The sequence below is a fragment of the Candidozyma pseudohaemuli genome, assembly GCF_003013735.1.
Source record: "Candidozyma pseudohaemuli strain B12108 chromosome Unknown scaffold00006, whole genome shotgun sequence".
NCBI lineage: Eukaryota > Fungi > Ascomycota > Pichiomycetes > Serinales > Metschnikowiaceae > Candidozyma > Candidozyma pseudohaemuli.
In genome coordinates this window covers 26,823-49,083 of record NW_020194440.1, presented here as the reverse complement: position 1 = coordinate 49,083, position 22,261 = coordinate 26,823, and the positions used below count along the sequence as shown (strand labels likewise).

Here is a 22,261-nt window from a genome sequence, read left to right as displayed (position 1 = left end):
CATCCAGCACTCACTTAAATACAACGTCAGGTTCCTCCTCGTCAAAGCGTTCTGTGGCGATGTTGTTATCGAAGTTACCCTCGATATTGCCAATGCCACTGTACGCCGTTTTCCGAGGGACAGACTCCGTCTTCGGCGTGTCAACTTCCTCTTCTGTGACCATCAAATTATTTTTCTTTGCCTCATCGCTGTCAGCATCCCCGTTAACTCGTTGGAAGTAGATGTGCTTCTGGCGCGGCGTGGAAGTGCGGTCTTCGTCATCCTCGTCGTCCCTTGAGGGCACTTGGACAATGTAATTTTCGTTGATGGCGTCGTTTTGGAAGTAGTCCTTCACAAGCTCTGTGCTTGAGTTATTGTTGACAGGCACCTGGGGCCTCTGCTTGACTGACACCGTTGCGGCTCTAGAAGGAAGTTTATCGAATAGTTGTGAATGGTGGAGTTGCTTGGCGAGGTTCTCTAGCGAGCGGTTATTGTTACCATTGTGGTTGTTGTGGTTGTTTGAACCTGTGGCCATGACCAGGCCGCCGTTGAGGCCCGATCCGCCTATTAGACTTGTGTTGCTGCTGCTTGCGGACGACTTGCCGTCGTGATGAACCGCAGGCGGTGGTTGCGTCAACTCGCTGAGGTCGCCGGCGGTGGAGTTATGCGAGCCCAAGATGGGGATGAATGTGTCGTAGACGTCGTAGGCCGACGGCGATTTTTGGTGCATGCCAGGCGAGCTGTTGTAGGAGGCGGAGTGAGGGATGTAGCGGGCGCTGTTGCCATTCAACACGCTAGGAGGAGGCGTGAAGAAGTTGGTCTTCTTCTGCTCGCTGAAGGTGTTGCTAGCAGACAGACCTCTCGACAGGGAGGTGTTGTCACCGTGCACATCCAAGTCTGTGGACAGCACCTGTTTCTCGTGGGCGGTGGCGGAGTCCGAGCACTCTTTTTTATCGTAGTTCTGCTGTCTATGTAAGGCGTCCTGGAACTGGTTGAAGGAGTTGTCGTCTCTGAGCTCCACGTCGATATCCTGCTCCATGGTGTCCTCTTTTCTCTGGCGCTTCCGATTTCGAAAGTAGAACACGACACAGAGGCAGAGAATGACAAAGCACGGGATACCCACCGAGAGGCCCACAGCTAAGGAGTTATCGTAGCCCATGGGGTTTTGCGGAGGCTGAGGAGTAGGGGTGTTGTTCGTTCAGCTAGCTGTTCTGCGGGGAGAACAATAAAAAGATACACAAGCGAAGGGACAATATTACTGAGCGAAGGTCGGGTTCATGAACGGAGGCGGGAGGAGTTTTTTTGGGGCTGGAGGAAACTGGTTCTTGCGGTTGGCGGTTTCCAGGATCTCAGCTACTCCCGTAATAAAAATGTTTTCTTATGAAAGAGAACCCGGTGCGGAATAGGGGGATGTGCTAGGGCGGAGCAGACGGTATTGGTCTGATGGCGACGGAGGGTGGGATAGCAAAAAAAAGTCGAACGCACGGAGGTGGCAGATAATGGAGGTTGTCTTAACTTTTTTTTTTTTTTTTGGAGCCCTGTCTCTGTCCACGCCAGCTTCGACCTGTCTCAGGTGGCTCAGGCAGGCTTTTCCGAGGCGCTGAGTCGGGGGTGCACCGGGGCACAAACCGGCCGCCGCTTCTATTGCTCTCACGTGACTTCCGGTGCCGTTTGCGGCGAACTTCCGGGGGTGTTCCTGGCGCTGTCAGCGGCTCTCAGCAAACGTCGAGCGCTCGCCTGGAGTTCCGGTTGCGACGGTCGGTGCTGGCTTCTGAAAATAGCTTAAAGCACAGTAATTTAATTAAATTTCCGGTCCTTCGTTCTTCGACTTCCGGTGGTGCCCTGCCAGCGTTTTGTTTGCGCAGCCTCCGGCGCCCAGCAGCACCTCTCCTAAACCCCCCTGGGCGCTGGCCCAGTGCACCTTCCTGCGCCCACCGGCGGGACCAGGTGCTCCCTCGGCGAATTTCCACTTGAACGTTTCTTTCTTTTTTTGATTTTTTGATGATTGCACTTCGTGATGGTAAAGCATTCTTTTCGTTTTTTTTTTTTTTTCCAATCACCCTCCAGGGGCCGTGGGCGGTAATTCTCGGTGGAGTGCAGTGAGTGCAGCGGTAGAGCTGTTGCGGACCACAGACGCAATGCTGTGCCCAGGTTTTGGGGGACCATTTGCGGAAAGGGTTGAGAAAAACGAGAAAACGAAGGCAGGAGTCTTGGGGCGCCCAGTAAAGCATCACCCCGTTTTGTGGAAATTATCCCTTTCCCGTTTTTCTCCCTTTTGTGCTCTGTCTCTCAGTTGCTGCAAATGGTCCTGACGTCGTGGCTCCCTGCGCAACCTCCCGCGCCATTCCGAGGGTGCCCCAATCCGGTTGATCTGATTCGGCTGAAAAATGGCCCATTGGCCGATTCAGGTGCCCAGGATTTAGACGAAGTGGGCCTTGTTCTCTCTCATTGTTTGGTTCCTCTTTCGTAAAAAACCTCCAAACAACCAATCTCTTCGATCTTCGGCTTCTCTCCGTATCTTTGCACGCCCCGTCGGTGTCACTGTTGCCGCATTCGGCACCCTTTTGGCTGGAATCGGCCCACGACTTGGCTGCAAACTGGACCGCAGCAGCTAATTTTGACACCTGCAACGGCGTATTTTAGCTTTGGCGAAGCGTGGTTTTTGACAGATCTAGTGGAGGCGGGGCACCTGGCCGGGCTTGACTGGTATGGCCTGGTGTGGGATGGCGGAATCGCCGGCTCATCTGGGTATTTTCGTCTATCTACTCACAATGTGCTTGACGAGCGCTATATTTAGACCTTCCACATACCCTGCTCCAATCCTCGTAATGAACGTTCGTGAATTTCTCTTCGACGTCTCTCCTACATTGGCTCCTGGCGGCTCTTAATATATACGGACCTCGCTGTCTAGCCAAGGAATGGCATCCACTGCACCACAGCCCCGACCCAGCCTGCTCGATCCCGAAACGCCAAATCACCATGCTTCTCTTCCGTCGATCTGCCTTACACACAATCCCAACGTTCTCCATTAGCTATGTACAAATTTTCTTGTCCGCGAGCCTCGCTGTGCTGGACTGGGCTCTTACAACTCAAACTCCACCGACGCATCCTTGGCCAAGTCGATCACCTCGCCCGAGTCCGTCTGCAACGTCCATGCGTGAATGTCGAAAGGCACCAATTTGGATGTTCTCGTGGCGTTGAGGTGCAAGTTTCCTCCGCCAGTGTCACCCTTCACCTGGAACGTGATGTCGATGTTACCCTTGACGGTGTTGAGCGTGCCCCAGATCCACGGCCACAGGCTCGCGAATCCGATATTTGGACCGAGTGCAGCCTTAGCATGTTCGGATCTTCTCAAGCAGTAGAGCACAGAGTTCACGATGGGTGACCTCGTCTTCTCGTAGTTGAAAATAAGCACGCACGAAAGCGTCGTGCCCACGGCGTAGGCCCAGAAGTATCTTCTGTTCTGCTTCTTCTTTTTAAACGGATCAGGCAATTCCCTCTCCACTGACACGGGGATCGACCTCACCACAGTGTCCAGAGGAGGAACACCATCGTCAAGGTGCTTGTGCGCAGCCTGGCTGCTATTGAGCCTGATGGACTGTAACAAGGGCTGCGGGGTGGCAAGGCCACGCCATATCGAGGGAAGAGCTTTTGCCCGTCCTATGCGGAATCCAAGTTGAAGCATGCTGGTTTTGGTGGTATGAGCAAAGTTTGATAGTGGCAGTAAGTATTGGTGTACGGGGGTCGAGGGGGCAGCACCGCAGAGACTTGTGACGAGATGGGGATGGGATATTGGATTAGGGCTGTGTGGTATGGTTTTTGCTTGTGGTCAGTTAGTGGGGATTTCTTTGATGACCTTGTAGCTTTTTGATTTTTTAAGCGATTTTTGAATTATCTTGATGGTTTGCGTTCTGGTGGATATGCTACGGTTTGGCTGCGAAAGACGAAAAATCAGTTTTCGAGCGGTTCTTCGAACAAGTGGGTACTTGGTGATATGAACCTAAAAAATCAGTAACGTTAGATTTTGAACTGAGTTTCTTGAGTTATTTGTAGATGGCCCAATTGGAGGCAACAAGGTCAAATTCAAGCGATAGTGGCCATTGTGTCGTCGTTCGTATTGATACTCTGAATCCATAATATGTTTCCAGACCAAAACGTTTTTTTTTTAAAGGTCAGAAGACAACTACAATCTTGTTATAGCTTTCACTACATCCTAGCGGCTCAACAAAGAAAAACCTCATGCTTCTCTGGATACCATCCTATGCAATCTACGCTTATACTGTGGCTACCACCATATAGCTTATGAAATAAATTGTCATTATCGTTAGGTATACAGAAAAAGGCGAAGTGGTCAACGCCCTTTGACGACTCCTGGCCACAGCGCCAATGACCATGCGGCACCTCGTACCAATCATAATTCACACTTGCAGATATACCAGTCTAGGGAATCATAACCTCTCAACAGCTCAACGCCTTTAGCTTCTGCAAAGCTCACATCGAGACACTGGCTCAAAAACTTGACCATCTGCTGGGCTCCATTGGTTCTCTTTGGGATCAAGATGTAGCACCCTGCGATTCCCAACTTCTCTTCACACATTTCTACGAAATCCACACATGAACGCAAGGAATCTTTTGCAACCAACGCTTGGACCCCCTCCGTGCTCATGAGAAACACGCCCATTGGGTTCTTAGCAGGTAAAGGTTCGATCCACCCATCTAGTAGATGGACATGACGCGTACCCCGCCGAACGCTCACCTTCATAGCGGAGCGGGAAATCAGAATTGCGAAGTCACAGACACGACGGAGCTGACGGAGCTAGGAACGAACACTGGTTAAGCTGGGTAGCAGCGGTGTTGTAGTTGACAGCCTTGTCGGCATACAAGCAGCTACCGGAGGCACCGGTAACTGGACGATAACGATTCAGGTCATATTCTGGTTCTGGGATGTTCATTGTGGTAGAAGGTTGTTTTGGCTTTTGTGTATCAGGAATGAGATAGTGGTTCGTGATAAGAAACCAGGACCAGACATTAGCGGACCTACAGTGCGCTAAGTCATGTGACGCGGGTCAGGAGACACTGGTAGCTAATCGATAGACATTGCATTCGATGGCAGTTGTACTCTCCTAAGAAGTCGAGTGAATGAAGCAAAGCTGTTATAAGTTTTCAAGTGGTTAAGTTAATCAATGTTCGGGCTCTGCAGTTATTGACAATGGCTTGATATATCTTCTATGGGTGGACTATGGTGCCCTATAATACTAAGGCTCGAGGGAGGAAAAAAGCTTTAAATGTTTGAAAATCACCAAAACCGAGTTCAGCCCTTTTCCAGTCATTCCCGCTTTTTGTCCATGTCAATTCCTCTGTAGTGACTCCCTAGTCCCACAAGGCGCATCGCTCTATGAGACTTCTACACACAACTGTGCATTAGTACCTCATCGGATCAAAGAACCCATCTGTTATCCACCATGGCAAAGAAGGGTATGTTGACAAAATCATATATAGCCTTTACTCTTCAATAAGGCTCCTCCACAATATACTAACAGCAGTTTCCAAGCACAGCAGAGCCGCCCGCAGAGGTGAGATCAACCTCGATGGTGAAGCAAAGTCCTTGGCCAACGTGGCCAAGGGAGAGAACAGCGATGTTCGTAAATCCATTATCAGAACAACCATCAAGAACGAAAACCTTTTAGCAAAAAAGATGGAGAACGATGCCATCCGCAAAAAGTCCAACAAGAGAAAGACCAGTGCCTTGAAGCACAAGTTGGACAGAAACCTGAAGCTTGACGGTGTGTTGGCCAGCAAGATTCAGCAGAGCATAGACCGTGCCAAGTACGTGCAGACGGCAAGAAAGCTGGGCTGGGACCAGATCAACAAGGGCTTGAACGTGAGGCTCGTGGAGGATTTGAAGAAGCAGGATAAGCCAAAGCTGGAGGAAGAGATGGAGATGGACGAGGAGGATGCATATGTGGAGGAATTCTTCAAGGATACGAAGCCCGAGGAGGAGGAAGCTCAGAAAGCACCAAAGCCAGACCAGAATGCTTTTGCATTGCTTGAAGAGACCGAGGCTTAAAGGGAAGTTTGATCCTTCTGCACCAACTCTGTACATTAGACAATGGGTATATACGTTTTGAACACGGTTTAGTTGTGATTTCGGCACCAACGGCTCCTTAGTAGTAGAATCCATAGTGACTGACCTGCATACAGCTAGACATGGCGTAGATTTCCAGCTACTTCTTCCGGCTGCAACATCACCAAGAACTCACCAAATCAAAGCTATGAAATTTCTGCATTTGGCTTTGCTCCTGACTCTGGCTGCCACGGCCCTAGCCGAGCAATTTGTGCCTTTTGACCAATCACAGCTTCAGGAAGATTCCTTCCTTGAACAGTTCGATTACCCGTCTCTACTCGAATCAGGATGGGTGCCTTCTCAGAGTCAGAAGTCAGGACCTTACAACTACTTTGGCAAATGGAAGATTACCGACAAGTCCAAGTACCAGGCGTTTGAAAACGAGAAAGGCTTGCTTATGGCGAAAGAAGCAGCCTACTACGCGATCTCCAAGAAGCTCCCTCAGACCTTTGTCAAGGGCGAAAACGGTGATCTTGTTGTTCAATTCGAGGTGAAATTCCAGGAAGGCGTTTCTTGCAGCGGTGGGTACATCAAGCTTCTCAGCGAAGGCACGGTCGAGGAGGAATTCAGTGACAGGACTCCGTTTGAGGTGATGTTCGGACCTGACATTTGTGGATCGGAAAGCAAGGTGCACTTCATTGTGCGCAAGCTCGACGAGGAAAGCGGCGAGTTGGTGGAGCATCGACTCAAAAGGCCTCCAATGGCTAGAAACCACGTTCTCACCAACTTGTACACGTTGATTTTCAAGGCGGACGGAAGCACCGAGATCAGACTCAATGGAGACGTGGCCAAGGCCGGAAACGCATTCACGTCTTCCAAGTTCATGGATCCGCCATTGTCTGAGCCCGAGTATATCGAGGACAAGACTGCGAAGAAGCCAGACGACTGGGACGACGAATTCTTCATTCCTGATCCCGAGGCAGTCAAGCCAGACGACTGGGACGAGGTCTACGGCAGTCCCTGGATTCCCGACCCCGCCATCAAAAAGCCTGAGGGCTGGAACGATGACCCTGCTGTGCCCAGCGAGATCCCCAACCCCAAGGCTACGAAGCCGGCTATGTGGCTCGAGGAAGAGGACGGCGAGTGGACTCCGCCCATGATGAGAAACCCCGAGTGTCTCCACGGCTGCGGCGAGTGGAAAGCCCCCGAGGTGCCCAATCCAAAGTACAAGGGAATTTGGACCGCTCCGCTGATCGAAAACCCTAACTACATGGGTGTGTGGAGGACGCCCAAGATCAAGAACCCACGTTTTGGCAACGAGGACCATTCGCACTTGATCGCACCGATAGACGCATTGGGCTTTGAGCTCTGGACAATGACACAGGGGGTGCTTTTCACCAACATCTACCTCGGCCGCTCTGTGGAGGAAGCTGAGCGGATCGGCAACGAGACCTTTGTCCCCAAGCTGCAACTTGAGTGGGAAACCTACACAGCCAACAAGCCCAAGCCCGAGCATGACGCCAAGCCGCCTCCACCAACGTTTGAGGACTATCTTGACGAAGACAGCGAGAACTTGGTGCACGACGCCATCAAGCTTATTGGTCTTTACTACAAGTCGCTCTACGACGACGCCATGGACTACTGGGCCGAATTCCAGGCCGATCCTGCAATTGCCATCTCGCAAAACCCCGTCAGATTCGCAGTGTATTGCGCCATTGGGGTGGTCGGGCTTACGGTCGTATTCGTGGCCGTCAACGTGGCGATGTTTGTGGCGCTCAACGCTAAGAATGCAGCGGGGCCCACGGGGCGTAACGGTTTGACAGGTGATCCAAGCACACCAGCTAAGCTGCGAAGCGAAGCAAAGCCTCAAGGTGCTGCGGTCGCTAAAAACGAGGGCGGTAGCGCAAAAACTGGTGAAACGCAAGTTGCAACAGGCACGGAGCAAATAGACCCCGTGGGTGGGTCCACAGGGGCCAGGGCTGGAGACGGTGACGGATTGAGGAAAAGGGCTGCTGGAAACTAGAGAAGGAGAGAATTTGGGAAAATCTTCGATCCGGGCCGGCTTGGGAATTAGGCTTTGGCTCGTAGGTTTCAGCGTTGCGCGGGAGGCAGAGCGGGTTCGAAAGCGGTCACAAAATCAACGATTCGGCCACAAAGCCAGCCGTAGCGCCGGGCCCCTAGGGCGCTTGTTCCTGACGACCTTCTTTGTTTCACAAGACGTTAGGTGATTTCGCAATCACATCCATCAGTGTGCCTGTCCTATTGTGAGGGCTGTCTTCTACAGGGCTTAGTGCGCACATGGGCCATAGAAGTATTAGAGCAAAAGTTGGAGCAAAAACTTCATCAGGGGCTGCCGTTGCCGATACCAGATCACAGGGCTCAGTTTCAACCAGTGCCCCTTTGCTAGGGCGCAGCTTTTGATAGCTTTGCCCATTGTCAGGGCGCAGTGGTTGAGAGTGTTGCCCATACTGAGGGCACAGACGACGTGCATGTGCGTCGCCAGAACAATGCATTATCTGCGGCAGGCCACCAAAACGCAAGTTTGGTTGCAGACAAAGGTTGAGTTTTAGCTCTCCTTGCCTCACGTGGCGGCCAGCCGTGGAAAATCGCCTTCTCTCATAAGACACTAACCCACCTTGGGCTAAATTGCGGGCGTATAAAGACCCCGGCTCTTTCCCTCCACAAATGGTCTTTATCGGTGTTATCTCACAACAAGCAGTGTACACACCCTTACCCTATTCGTTAATTGCCTGCGCCTAACATGTCGATTGGAACCGCGAACACCTCTAACAGGAGAGGTAACGTCACCAAGTTCACTAGACTCGCATTTGTCTTGGTTACAGCAGCCTTTTTGGTGATTTTTGACATAACACTTCCCGCCGCCGCCGCCATGAAGATTAGACTCTACACAAACAATATCAGATACGACAACAAGAACCTTGTTCCTGGAGAGCACAAGTGGAGCGAGAGAGAGCCATTGGTGTCTGAGAGCATCAGATTCCACACCCAGGCTGGTCCTTCCGTGGTGTGCTTGCAGGAGGTTCTCCGCAACCAATTGGAGGATATCTTGGGCGACTTGAACCTGAAGAACAAGAACGAGTGGGACTACTACGGTGTCGGCCGTACTGACGGAAAGTACAAGGGTGAATACGCTCCAATTCTCTTCAGAAACGACGACTGGAATGCCATTGAGAAGAAGACCTACTGGCTCAGCCCTACCCCAGACAAGCCTTCCAAGGGCTGGGACGCTGCTCTCGAGAGAATTGTCACCACGGTGATTTTGGAGCTGAAGCTGAACGGCCAGAGAGTGAAGGTGTTGAACACCCACTTTGACCACAAGGGTGTCACCGCCAGAAGAAAGCTGGCCAAGTTGCTCATGAGCAAGATGGAGGACGGTCCCGAGATTCCTTTCTTGTGTGGAGACTTCAACACCGAGCCAACCGACGAGCCATACCACCTTTTGACCGACGGAGGCTTCAAGGACTCCAGAATCCAGGGCAAGGGCTACGGCTACAACTCGACCTTCAGTGACTTCACCCGTGACCACGAGGCCAACACCATCATTGACTACATCTGGTCTGGCAACGACAGCCACTGGCAAACCTACGGTGTGGTGCCCAACTACTTTGACTTTTACATGAGTGACCACAGACCCGTCATTGCCGATTACGAGATCTAAAGCGCGCTGCCGCTGATATCGGCGCCTAAAAGTTTTTGACATTTGGACATTCTTAACGACCGCTTCATTCGAATTGATATGTTTTTTCACGTGTGGACGTAGCTAAATTTCTTTTGTAGCGACAGTGGAGAGCAAAGCTTCCCCATTGGCCTTATGTAGGGGTGCCTTGAAGTGCCCCACTTTGTTCCTCCCCACTGTTTAGTCATGAGCAACACCTGACAACCTCGGATGGTAGTTCTTTGTATGGAGAAATCAATTGAAAAGTTTTGTGGAAGTTTGCTCTTCAAAACATACGAATCACTGCAGAATTCATCTAAACCGGATTCCGGGTTTATCACCAACGAGCAGTGCTCATGTACTAATGCATCGTGCATCTCGTTTACGTGGTGAAAGTCTGGGGGGCATACAATGTAGCACAAAAGCAAGCCTCTGGAAAAATTATTCAAGCTTAAAGCTTAACCGCCCGATGTTTAAGCTTAACCGCCGGAGGTCATCGAATTGATTTTTTTGTTGGTTACGGTGGAGAAGGCTAAAGATGGAGAACAAGGAAGAATGGAGGCAGTCTTCCATCGTTTTGAGCCTCAGGGTCCGTGGATATCGGGACCAAAAAAATTCACTCAACAACCCCATCGAGAAGAGGATATCCTGGGATCTACGGTGATCGGAAAAAACCGTATGTTCGCAGAGTACATCGAGGAGCCGATATCCACGGCTGAAACTCAAAATGGAGATTCAATTGATAGAAATAAAAAATATCCCTGGAAAAGCAGGTGCACCAGCAAAAACGCCTTGCGTGTTGGGATCCCGGGGCATTGTTTCCAGAGGTCCCCTGGGTCCCGAATTCCAGAAGAACAGGGAGTTTTTTCTTGGACTCCGGGGTCCCCCTCCAACACTCAGTCCACTTTGCTTTTCAATTCTGCCCCACCACCTCTGTTTGGGTGATCACCAGACCGAAAAGGCGAACCCCCACTGCCCCGCTTCCTATCCATTGGCGAAAACCGGGATCGTGAAATTCCGGGAATGGTTGTTGGGCAGGGCGAGGCGTGAACAATGGACGGCTGGCAATTATCGTTGGAAAATTAGAGAGAAACAAGAGCAAAAAAAGAGGAATGTAGCAGTCGACAATGAAACATCAAGAAATCTGTAGGTGAGGCTTGGGGCGTGGGAAATGGATCTGCAACGCCCTGCGCCTCGAACAAGAAAGTCAATTGCCGTGGCAGGGGTGACGTTTTTATCGAAAGAGCAAGGGATACACGCAACCAAAGCTAAAGGTGAATGTTGATACGTGAAGGTTCGGGCCGTCCTGCTTGCTTCCGAAGTGGTGGGACGGCTGTGTGCAGGAGGTGGGGCAGTATGTGCTAGTTGCCGCATGAAGGAAGCGTGGGAGGATTGTCTCAACGGCTGAAGGCGTTGCAGAGCTGCCTAATATACGACATAGGCGTGCTGATGCGGCCGTTTTCCGGTGAAACCCGTGGTGGCAGAAGCTGGGGCAGGTTGGAAAAAAAAAGCACCCCTCCGCGCGGGACTTTGTCGCTTTGACAGGTGCGCTGACAGCAAAATGGCATATTTTACGTTCGGCGCAGGAAAAAGCTGGGCGCTGGTTTGCAATAACTCCAGGGCGGTTACGGCGGTAGTTTTTTGGTGGTTTTGTTGTTATTTGCAGGAATCCAGGCTCCTTCAGGCCCCCGGGTGACTCACCAAGGCCGTAAAAGCCGTATTGTCTCCAGCAAGTTTCTGGAAACCGCGCTTTGAAACCTTATTGTCCGTCTGACAAACAATCCACCGGCGTGGGGGAGGAGCCCGAGATTCTCGGTGGGGCACTCCGAGTCTCCACCAACTAAAGCCTCCGGGGGTTCTTGCTCCATGCAAAACCACCCCTCCAAAACCAGAGCACCACAAAAAAATAAACCTCCCGGGTTCCCCATTCCAGCTAGGCGCCCCCACGGTATCAGATCATCCTGGCTCGGCTACGCTGTGAGAGAGCTTGAGAGAGCTATGCACCCCGCATTGTGGGGCACGCGGCGTACGCTTTTGTGTGGTCCGTGAATGCATCCGAGCTCGCTTTACTGCTTTTAATAGCCGCTCCACTTAACCTTCTTTGCGGACTGGAGACGAGGCTGACAGTCGATTGACCAAAAAGACGGGGGCGGCTGCGGGGCGCTGGAGTAGCAGCCCGGAATCAGCCCTTCGTGCTGCAAAAAAAAAAAAAAAAAAAAAAAAGCTGGTTGGTTTCTTTGTCCCATGTAGCCCTATATAAGTTGCACCCATTCTGCTGATTTCGCCGTATTCTCCATCACCCAGCCATGGCCTCCATCACCTCCTCCATGCACCTGGAGTACGTCAAGGAGCACAACAAACATGTAATCCAGCCTCCTCAGCTCACTTCCAGGGCTATCAAGAAGTACCTTTCCACCCGAGTATCGTCGCTTTTCCCGTCCAGAAAAGAGCTTCGTTCGTACTCAAAGCGGGAGCTTTTCAACCCGTTCTACCCATTGAAGCAGATGACTTGGCACCACTGGAACTACTTCTTCATGGGTTTCGCAGGCTGGACCTGGGATGCCTTTGACTTTTTCACTGTTTCGTTGAACACCCACGAAATCGCCGAGACGTTCGATAAATCCGTCACCGACGTCACCTGGGGCATCACTTTGGTGCTTATGTTGCGTTCCGTGGGTGCGTTGATTTTCGGTTTCTGGGGTGACAGATACGGCCGTAAATGGCCCTACATTGTCAACTTGAGTCTTTTGGTTGTGTTGCAAATTGGCACTGGTTTTGTGAAAACGTTTGAGCAATTTTTGGGAGTCCGTGCTCTTTTTGGAATAGCAATGGGCGGTATATTTGGTTTTTCTTTGGCCACCTCTTTGGATGACGTCCCTGTCGACTGCAGAGGTGTCTTGTCGGGTATTTTCCAGGAAGGTTACGCCTTGGGCTACCTTTTGACAGTCATTTTCAACAGAGCCATTGTTCCAAACTCGCCCGAAGGCTGGAGATCCATTTTCTGGTTTGCCGCCGGTCCTCCGGTGCTTTTCATCATCTGGAGAGCTTGTTTCCCAGAAACAGACACCTACATTCGCCAGAAGGAAATCATGGAAAAAGAGCAGGAAAACAAGCCAACCGCCAAAAAATTCTTCACCTTGTCCGACTCCGCCAAGGAAGCCTTCAGACGTTACTGGCTCATGATGATCTACTGTGTGTTCATGATGGTGGGTTTCAACTTCATGTCTCACGGCTCTCAGGACTTGTACCCTACCTTGTTGAAGGTGCAATTGCAATTTGGCGAGGACAGATCCACAGTCACCAACGTTGTTGCCAACTTGGGTGCCTTGTTTGGCGGTTTTGTGTGTGGTCACTTTTCCACTTTTATTGGCAGAAGATTGACGATTCTTTTGGCGGTCATTTTGGGTGCCGCCATGATCTACCCATGGGCTTACTTGCGTACTGGTGCCATCAATGCTGGTGCTTTCTTCTTACAAGCAGGTGTGCAAGGCGCCTGGGGTGTGGTTCCAATCCACTTGTCTGAATTGTCTCCTCCAGCCTACAGAGCCTTGGTGGTGGGTCTTTCGTACCAGTTGGGTAATTTGGCTTCTTCAGCCTCCTCTACCATCGAGAGTAGAATGGGAGAAAACTGGCCCGTGAGAGCCCCAGACGGTAAGATGGTGTACGACTATTCGAAGGTGATGGCCATTTTCATCGGTGCCGTTTTCGCCTACATGTTTTTCATTATCTTGATTGGTCCAGAGAACAGAGGTGCTGACTTCAACATGATGAGAGACGCCAAGATCGAGGATGACAGTGTCCACAGCTCTGGAGAAGGAGACGACAGCTTGGACTCTCTTAACAAGAGAGATGTTGCTCACATCGAGACTGACGATCTTGAGAAGAAGGCCGAAATTACTCACATTGAGGCCGCCCCCAAACAGTAATTATGTATTTGAATATTAAGCTGCAGCCCTCCGGACAGGGCTGGTTGTACTTTACAAAAGGGGATCCTGTAAGTCTATTATAGTATGCACGGGGAAGTTAAGCTTCTGTGTTAAGCTTTTGAGTGGCACGTCTGGTATGGATTAATGCTGGTCCTTTGTCTTAAAGTCATGCAGGGTAATACCAGAGTTGTCACACATCTGCCTGAAAATGGACCCTTCTGAATGGAAAAGATTTGCCGGTGTGTCAAATTCGGAAATGGCACCTTGATCCAATACCATCACCCTGTCGTAGTTAACAATAGTCTTGAGACGATGGGCAATGCAGAGAATGGTACAGTCGCTGAACTCTCTTGCAATTGCTTTCTGCAACTTGCTATCGGTAGCATAGTCAACGCTTGAGGTTGCTTCATCAAGAACAAGGATCTTGCTGTTTCTGACCAAAGCCCTCGCAAAAGCAACCAATTGCCTCTCACCCAAGGAGAAGTTTTCACCGTCGTCTTCAACCTCGCCGTCCAAGTGGAATTTGCTGAAATCTTCGTCGTCTGGTTTTTGCGATTTCACTTTCTCTAGCTTGTCTTCTGGAATAATGTCCGCCCTGGTCAAAGTGTTCCACAATTCGTCATCCGTTTTTGTCCCAAAAGGATCCAAATTCTTTCTGATTGTTCCTTTGAACAAAACAGGGTCTTGCGGGATGATCGAGAGTTTGGACCTCAAGGCGTGCAATCCCAAAGTAGCAGTGTCAATGCCATCAATAACGATCGAACCGTGATTCAATTCTGCGATTCTGAAAAGGGCAACCATGATGGACGATTTACCAGCACCAGTACGACCGCAGATACCAATTTTTTCATGTGGACGGATTTGGGCATTAAACTTTTTCAAGGTAAGCGGCAAGCCTTCCCTGTAAGCAAAACCAATATTGTTGAATTCAATTGCACCCTTGTCTGGCCATTCTGGAGGAGGTGTAGTTTCGGAAATTTCATACGCTTTCTCTTGTGGAAGCTTGTATGCGTATTCGAGGATTCTCTCAGCCGAATTCAAATCTTGCTCCACTTTGGTGAAGATGACCACAAACATGGAGATTTGGTTGGAAATTTGCATGACGTAGGACAACAATAAACCGACAGAGGAGGCACCGATATCGAACACACGGAAGACGCAAAGGAAAGAAATCAATAAAGCAAAGCATGAGGCTAATACAGCCAAGTAATCGTCAAGCCATGCCTGAGCCGCCAAGGTGATAAAGTATGCCTCACTTGTTTTGTCTATAGTGCTGGAGTTCGTTTTCAAGAATCTGGGTACCAGCCCAAAGCTTTTGATGGTGGGCATTCCAGTAAGTGCTTCATTGAAGTTGTTGTAGATGTGAGATCTTTGCACTGCTTCCAATCTCTTAACTTCTCTGGCAGATGCTTGGTAGAAGGTAGCCACCACAATAAAAGCTGCAACAATAAATGGAACTGCAATTGCAAACCAGGGCATGTAAATGATGCACAAAATGACGACACCCACGATATTGGCAAACATATAAATGAGCATTGCAATCTGGTCGCCAAGTTCATTATCCAAAACGTCCGTGTCTTTTGTGAAACGGTTGATCACTCTACCCATCGGGGTGGTGTCCATATAAGACATTGGAACGTGGATGATTCCTTTCAACGCCTTAATGTTGAGAATTCTGGAAGCCCTGTTTAAGACATAAATGATGCCGCAGAACTGAGATGCAACAAATACAATGGCAAGTACCGTGAACATGACATAGAGGCCAATGTAAAACCCGTTGGACCGATCAAATTTCAAGGAAATCCAGAACGACAACCAGTTATTGGTGAACAAGGATGTGAAGGTCGCAAAAACTACCATCATGATAACAACGTATAGCAACCAGTTGCCTTTGAAGCCATCAAGACCCGTCAATAAGAACCTTCCATAGACATCCCAGCCGATTGCGTTGACCGATTTGTGCTCTTCTTGAATCAACTTTCCATCTGAAAATTCTTTGATGCTGTCATCGTTGACCTCAAGAGTTTGTGTTGTGGTGTGTCTGGTTAACTGCTTTTCAATGAAGTCCTTTTCGTTTCGGATTTCTTCAACAGCTTCTTCTTCCTCGACTTCTTCATCCTTTTGGCTGTGATCCATGAGGGCATTGAAAGCAGGACTTCTGCTCTTGAGTTCAGCAAGGCTTCCTTTAGTAATGGAACCATCGCCGTTCAAGAAAATCACAGAATCAGCCTCACTAATCAAGGAAAGCTGATGTGTTGCAAGCACCCTGGTCTTATCTTTCAAAAGTCCTAAAATGCACTCGTTCATTATATGCTTTCCGACTTTAGCATCAACAGCACTCAAAACGTCGTCAAGAAGAATAATGTCACTTTTAGCATAAACGGCTCTTGCTAAGCAGACACGGGCTTTTTGACCACCCGAAAGAGTGATACCACGCTCTCCGATTTCGGTTCTGTCACCAGCAGGAAGTATATCAAAATCACTTGATAAGGAGCAAGCTTTCACAACCCTGTTATACCATGTTTCATCAAAAGGTAATCCGAACAAAATGTTCTCCTTCAAAGTACAGTTTTGAATCCAAGGAGCACCACACAAAAGAAGGGAGCCGTTGAGGAGCAATTTTCCTGAGTTTTTCTTCATAGTTCCGTCAATAGCGTGAAGCAAGGACGACTTACCAGAGCCGATTGAGCCTGTGATGACCACAAACTCGCCTTGTTTCACGTTGAAATCGATGTTATTAAGTTTGAAGGAGGAGAGTTCCAATGACTTCTCTTCCGAGCCAGGGGTAGGAGATTTGAGTGTTTTCTTTGCTTTCTTCATTTCCTTTTTCTTCCTCTTCAAGTCTGCCTTTTCCTTCTTCAACTGCTCGATGTCTTTGGTGAGATCCACATCCTTCTCCTCCTCCACATCAAATGTCTCCCACTCAAAGTCACAGTCATGCAAAGCGATGGAGAGCTTCTCGTCATCCATTGAAAATTTATCCTTTTCAGTGATGAGGTGCACAGAATCGTTGGGGTCCAATTCCTCTGCTGCCAAAACCTCAGCTACCCTGTTCATACCGAGAAAGGCATCAACAGATCCAGCAAGCGCCAATGGGATAATCACAAACTGGGACGCCAACATGTTAAAAAGCGCCACGGATGAAAAAATGGTGGCTGGATTTCGGGAGCTTGCGGGTGCAATAGCATAGAGGGTGAGGAAAGAAGCCATGGCACTGACCAAGGTCAACGAGGTGGCCAACGTGATAACGATCATTCTGATGAACTCCATTTTGAGAATAAAGGACATTTCCCTGCGTCTGATTTTCGATATTAGGTTGAAGTAGGGAACCTCCCACGAGTAGAATTTGATCATCTTCAAGTTGTTAAGGAGCTCCTTGACGTAACTGACTCTTGCGTCTGTGGATTTCTGAGCAGCCACTCTGAACTTGAAAAGAAATGCACTCAAAACACCCCCAATAAACATAAAGGCTATCATGAGCCCAATACCCACCATTGCAGGGGCTTTTATATTGTACACGAGTATTCCAATGGCAATTGCCACAGGACATACAACTGGGAAGAGCTTCACCGAAATACCTGTTCCCATATCGACACGCGAGACGTCCGTACTCATGATGGCAGTGAGTTTTGAAGCTGTGAACTTTTTCCTGGACTTTGCGCTGAGCTTGAAGGATTTCTCTAGAAGGAGAGTCGTGAAAATCGCTCGTATTTGAGCACCCGTGAGTCGAGCAAGATAGGTAGCCTGGGTAAGAAGAATGTCAGTAACGAGGATCAAGGCAGCAACGCCAATTGCGTAGCCCACACCTGTCCCCATATTCACATCAAGTCCATACGCTTTCTCCTGAACAAAACTGATCAACTTCCGAGATAAAAGGGGAGTGCAAGCGGATCCACTCAACGACAATGCAGCAAAGATGATGGCCAATGGGTACTGGACGGAGAAGGTTTCTATCAAGGACAAAAAACAGAGAGATTTTGCCAAGCGGTAGTCGTCCATATCCTTCTCAGGAGCCACAGAAGACGACTCAATGGTCTCTCCTCTCAGCTTGGCCTTCCTGTGAAGATGCTTCTGTTTATCATTTTCCACCCTGCGTTCAAAGATAGCCCTGAATTTTGCAGCAAGCCGTTCGGCAGTGATTTCGTCATTGAGCTTGAGCATATCCTCCTCGACCAAAGTACGCTTATACCCCACATGGAGCAAAGGGTACAACCATGTAAAGAGGAAGAAACTGAGTGGGTTTCGCCATTGTTGGTGAAGGGGACGATCTTCGGTACTTGGAATCGGAGGAACTTTTTTCAGAAGTAAAGGTGTTAGAAGCCGTTTTTGTAGCTGTGGCGTTGTGCCATATTCAAAGTCAGACAGAGACGATAAGGCGGTCGTCATTATGGAGAAGCAAAAACACCAAGGATCCAGCAGCAGTGGCAATGCATGATATTTAAGGAAATTATGCACGGGCTTGTAAATAGAAGAAACGGCTTTTGCCACAGGTTACGCAAGGATGTGAATTTTTATAGGCGATGCGGCTCAATTCCAAGCATCTTGGAGGCCATCTTCGGAAAATCGATAGCATGGCTGCGAAATTGGTGAAGAGACCTGCATGGGGAGGCCATGGTCCGGAAGAAATGGTGCCATCTAGTTCCGGTCCGGGTGGTTGGGTTTTATATTGTCAAGGGGACGATGTTTTACGGTGAATTTTCTTGAAAGATTGTTATGGAAGTTTTTGTTTTTCTTAACCAAGCCTCGGTGGGGGTTTTTGCCACCGTTGAAAAGGAGCCTCCTAGGCGCACGGCGCAACTACCAACTTGCCTATGGAAGCTCAAATGGAGCAAATTTTCTCCACTTTTGTGGATTTTCTAAAAATCCTTCGCTGGTTCTGGAGATAAGCCGACCCATTGAGGCCCAGGCCGTTCTTCCGGCCGTCTAACTGTCATTTGAGGTTTCGGGTCGGAGTGCGGCACAATGTTCCGAGACCCGACCCGCATGATAGTGCAACCCGATAAGCGATTGTCCCAAAACGGTTAGTAACGACAATCAGAGCAGAAAAAGCAGCGAATAGAAGAAAAGCACTTTGTCATGGTTTTTTTGGCTTTTCCATTGTTAAACTCTTGGAAGTTTAGTCCACACAGCAAGGAATCGAAAGTGGCTCGAGCCCCTCACGGAAGGAATCCATGTTGAATGTGCTATTTGTGGCAACCCTGAACGCCACGCCGAATACCGCCGAAATCTCCGTTGTTTCTGCCGAAAGATCACTAAATGGAAAGATAAGGTCGTATTGAGGGCTTTTCGGATGAAGAGACAGAAGGAGGTAGATAAGTGGTTGTGTATTGTTCGTTCGTCAGGTAGTATAGCTACACTCTCGATATCACTCTCGAAGTCACGTAGAGGGCTACTTTCAATATAATTTCGAATTGAAGGTTAGTCGAAGTGATTGAGCCGATTGTCTTCAGAACAGTCACATTTGTCTGAAAGGAATATGTACTTAAGTGGAAGGAATGTCTAATCTAGTCGATATAAAGAAATATCAGAATATATAGAAAAGCTATTGTTCAGCTTTATCGCCTCAAATAACATTAACTGGCGCTGTCTTCTCTATTTTGTTTGGTTCTCTTGTCTGATTAAATCAACATTGATTCCCGAAGGGGTTCATGTCTGGAAGAATTTGGCACATTGATACACGTTGCAGTGAGTATTCGATTGAGGCTTTTGTTGTAGAGGACGAAACTGATCCCTAGAATCACTACTGACCGTAAATGTTTCAGAAGCCGAGAATTTCGAGACAAGCAGCAGGTTTTGCTACTTTCGAAAAGCACCAAACTACATCGAGAAAGAGAATCAAAATATACTTTTTGAAAATAGAATCACCGCTTCCCTTGAATACTACCCGTTCTCGTCATTTGCTTGACTCTCTGGTCAGACAATTCCTTAACTCAAACACGGTCTGTGAACTCAACTTATCGCTACATTCCTTTTTAATTATATTTATTTTTTTTTCTATTTTTTATGTTTTTTCCTTTTTTTTTCTATTTTTTATATTTTTCCTTTTTTTTCTTTTTTTTTCTTATAATTATTTTTCTTTATAGTTTCCTGAACTAACGGTGGAACACCTCAGTACTTCCACTTAGATCCCTTGGCTAGGCTGAAGTCTGGTTCATAAAACTCGTCCTCGTACTCAAACAAATCAAGCAACGAGGAACGTGCAGAGCTATCCAGCTCATGCACAGGCTCGTAAGCAGCAGGAACCGGAGGTGCTGGTTCGAAAACAAGTTCAAAGGGAACCAGTGTCTTCTTGTTGCGGTTCTTTCCCTTTGAAGAACGTGCCTTCTTTTTGGACTGCTTGCTGGGCTGCACAAAGCAGGGTTTGGAGGATGAGGTGGACTCCAGGGGAAGCTTGGAGTTGCCCTCTTTCCTCGTCACATTATTGTCTGGAGCCTTAGGGTGTACCTCAGGTACTGGCTCGATAGACTTGATAATGTCTTGAAAAGAGCAGAAGTCCAGGGGAAGGAAGGACTCGCTGCTCTTTTCGTTGGTGATACTCTGCCAGTGGAAAAAGTCCCGTGGCAAAAAGGTGGGAGTATCTCCGTCGTTTGTGGCATCCTTCCAAAAGTAAAAGTCGTTTGGAAGGAAAACCTTGTTGTACTTGGGAGTGGAAGTCCAGAGCTGGAAGAAGTTGCAGAAGTCTTCGGGGAAGTAGACCTCCTGAGTCTTCACGGGCTGTGGCTCTGGCTGTGGTTCTGGTTCTCCTCTGGAGTACAACTCAAAGTGCTCTTCACGCAAGCAGAAATCGTAGTCAGACAACTGACCTTCGAGCGACTCGAGCCCATCAACAATGTGCTGAAAGCTGAAAAAGTCAGTGACAAAAAGGTGTCCGTCATCAACGAGCATGACCCTCTTTGTCTTTGGGGTTCTCTTCTGCGTTGCATTGAGAGGCACAAGCTCGTCAAGAACGAGACGGAACTCGAAAAAGTCCTCAATGGTGAAGGACTCATCCGACTTCTCGGTCCAGGCATCCTGCCAGAAGTAGAAATCCTTGGGGAAGTATGCGGATTCCTCTTCCTTGAGGGACTTTCTGAAATGGAGAAAGTCGCCTGGGTAGTAGGTCTTTTCAGTCTGAGACAAAGACGACCAAGTCTTGAAAACGGGAAAGTCCAAGGGCAAAAGGGTTGCGTGGACACGGTCAGTGGAGACCTCTGCTTCTGGAGTTTCCTGAACTGGAACTGGGTTGATGACCTGTTCTGGAGTTTCCTGAATTGGGTTGACTGGTTCAGGCAAGTTTGGTTCTTCGACCTGAACAGGAATGACCTCGGGCTCAGGAGTTTCCTTCACCTCTGGACATTCTTGCTTCTTTTGGGCCAAGTAGAGCTCAAGGTAAGAAGGCTGACCTGGGTTGAGAGGCACAAAGTCCTCAAAAATGAGCTGGAAAGTGAAGAAGTGGGAAGGGTAGTAGGAGTCGCCCTCGTTGGAGAGGAACTTCCTTGACTTCTTCTTTTCCTTGATAGGCTCGACAGGCTTGGAAGCCTGAGCTGGGGTGGGCTTAGTAGAGTTCCCTTCGTTGGAAGGCTTCTCCTTGACAACTTCCTCAGCCTTGGGGTTCTCTTTAGTAGAACGCTTTCTCTGAGAACGCTTTCTCTTCTTGTCTTTCATTTTTTTCTCCCTAATGTGGGCGTCACTTTCCTTGAGGCTGCCTCTGTCAGTGGACGACTTCTTAGGGAAACTCTTCTTCTTAGATGCTTTGGTGATAGTGCTGGCGGTAGAAACGGCGGGCATTTTTGATTGATAAGTGGTGGATAGAGAAAAAGAATTCGGGGAGAAAGGACCTTGATTTATAGTCCAGAGGCCCGCTCTACGAAATAATATTCTACTGTCTTGATGGTCACAAACGTGGGTTTGGTCATGATGGGTAATTCGAGAGAGGAAGGTCGTAGCAAAATGGTCATTTCACTGTACTCGAGAATAGTAAGTAGAAAATAAAAGACGATTTTGGTCAGGCTTTTGGGCGGTTTTTCACAGAAATTGATCCATCTAGAGTAGGTCCAGTGCTCACGCATGCATCTCTGTCGAAGGAGACTCCACCACTTCAATCACCATAGTTAAGCCTAAATAATAAATCCGGGCCCAGGATAATATTTTAACAGGAATTTCTCTCAATTTGGGGGTTCTGGAGATTCCCGCCCGAATTGGGACAAATTGCACTTATTTTGTCTCACATTTTGTCTTAGGGTATGTTGGTGAGGTGATGAAGTTCCCTCTTTCCAAGTACACAGCACCCTACAAACTTAAAGCGTGCACTGTTTTGAGTGACAGAGGAAGAACCCGGCATCACCTAAACTCGTACATAAAAAATGAATGTCACAGCTTTGCGGATACTAGGTTACATCGAAATGGCGTTGAAAAGGACCTGGAGTAGGATGAACAGTCTATCCTCCATTATCCCCAATAATGCTCATTCTGGACCTAGTAGAGATCAAGCTATATTTGCTTTACACTTTGCAAGTATATCAATTAGGAGCTATAAACTTTATTGTAACATTTATTATCATGCGTACAATAGATTGACACAACTGATTTGCCAACAATAAGTCCTTTCTTGGGATTCTCTTATTTAAACACCTCAAT

The 22,261-nt window shown here is 48.6% G+C and overlaps 9 protein-coding genes across 9 annotated transcripts; 4 read left to right on the top strand and 5 right to left on the bottom strand.

Annotated features, from left to right (window-relative positions):
• Positions 1 to 10: 10 nt before the first annotated feature.
• Positions 11 to 1,138, bottom strand: C7M61_002739 (uncharacterized protein; the record flags this gene model as incomplete). The annotated part of the gene is made up of 1 exon (XM_024858103.1): positions 11 to 1,138. One exon carries the CDS (start codon positions 1,136 to 1,138, stop codon positions 11 to 13), a length of 1,128 nt encoding a protein of 375 aa, XP_024713509.1.
• Positions 1,139 to 3,061: 1,923 nt separating this feature from the next.
• On the bottom strand, positions 3,062 to 3,664 carry C7M61_002738 (uncharacterized protein; the record flags this gene model as incomplete). The annotated part of the gene is made up of 1 exon (XM_024858102.1): positions 3,062 to 3,664. One exon carries the CDS (start codon positions 3,662 to 3,664, stop codon positions 3,062 to 3,064), a length of 603 nt encoding a protein of 200 aa, XP_024713508.1.
• A 726-nt stretch (positions 3,665 to 4,390) lies between these two features.
• On the bottom strand, positions 4,391 to 4,931 carry C7M61_002737 (uncharacterized protein; the record flags this gene model as incomplete). The annotated part of the gene is made up of 2 exons (XM_024858101.1): positions 4,391 to 4,695; positions 4,808 to 4,931. 2 exons carry the CDS (start codon positions 4,929 to 4,931, stop codon positions 4,391 to 4,393), a joined length of 429 nt encoding a protein of 142 aa, XP_024713507.1.
• A 510-nt stretch (positions 4,932 to 5,441) lies between these two features.
• Positions 5,442 to 6,046, top strand: ECM1 (Ecm1p; the record flags this gene model as incomplete). Its single annotated transcript, XM_024858100.1, has 2 exons — positions 5,442 to 5,454; positions 5,523 to 6,046. 2 exons carry the CDS (start codon positions 5,442 to 5,444, stop codon positions 6,044 to 6,046), a joined length of 537 nt encoding a protein of 178 aa, XP_024713506.1.
• Positions 6,047 to 6,251: 205 nt separating this feature from the next.
• On the top strand, positions 6,252 to 8,066 carry C7M61_002735 (calnexin; the record flags this gene model as incomplete). The annotated part of the gene is made up of 1 exon (XM_024858099.1): positions 6,252 to 8,066. The coding sequence occupies one exon, from the start codon at positions 6,252 to 6,254 to the stop codon at positions 8,064 to 8,066; it is 1,815 nt and encodes a 604-aa protein (XP_024713505.1).
• Positions 8,067 to 8,804: 738 nt separating this feature from the next.
• Positions 8,805 to 9,722, top strand: C7M61_002734 (uncharacterized protein; the record flags this gene model as incomplete). The annotated part of the gene is made up of 1 exon (XM_024858098.1): positions 8,805 to 9,722. The coding sequence occupies one exon, from the start codon at positions 8,805 to 8,807 to the stop codon at positions 9,720 to 9,722; it is 918 nt and encodes a 305-aa protein (XP_024713504.1).
• Positions 9,723 to 12,025: 2,303 nt separating this feature from the next.
• JEN2 (Jen2p) lies at positions 12,026 to 13,645 on the top strand (the record flags this gene model as incomplete). Its single annotated transcript, XM_024858097.1, has 1 exon — positions 12,026 to 13,645. The coding sequence occupies one exon, from the start codon at positions 12,026 to 12,028 to the stop codon at positions 13,643 to 13,645; it is 1,620 nt and encodes a 539-aa protein (XP_024713503.1).
• A 141-nt stretch (positions 13,646 to 13,786) lies between these two features.
• C7M61_002732 (uncharacterized protein) lies at positions 13,787 to 18,031 on the bottom strand (the record flags this gene model as incomplete). The annotated part of the gene is made up of 1 exon (XM_024858096.1): positions 13,787 to 18,031. The coding sequence occupies one exon, from the start codon at positions 18,029 to 18,031 to the stop codon at positions 13,787 to 13,789; it is 4,245 nt and encodes a 1,414-aa protein (XP_024713502.1).
• Positions 18,032 to 19,753: 1,722 nt separating this feature from the next.
• Positions 19,754 to 21,412, bottom strand: C7M61_002731 (uncharacterized protein; the record flags this gene model as incomplete). Its single annotated transcript, XM_024858095.1, has 1 exon — positions 19,754 to 21,412. One exon carries the CDS (start codon positions 21,410 to 21,412, stop codon positions 19,754 to 19,756), a length of 1,659 nt encoding a protein of 552 aa, XP_024713501.1.
• Positions 21,413 to 22,261: the final 849 nt, after the last annotated feature.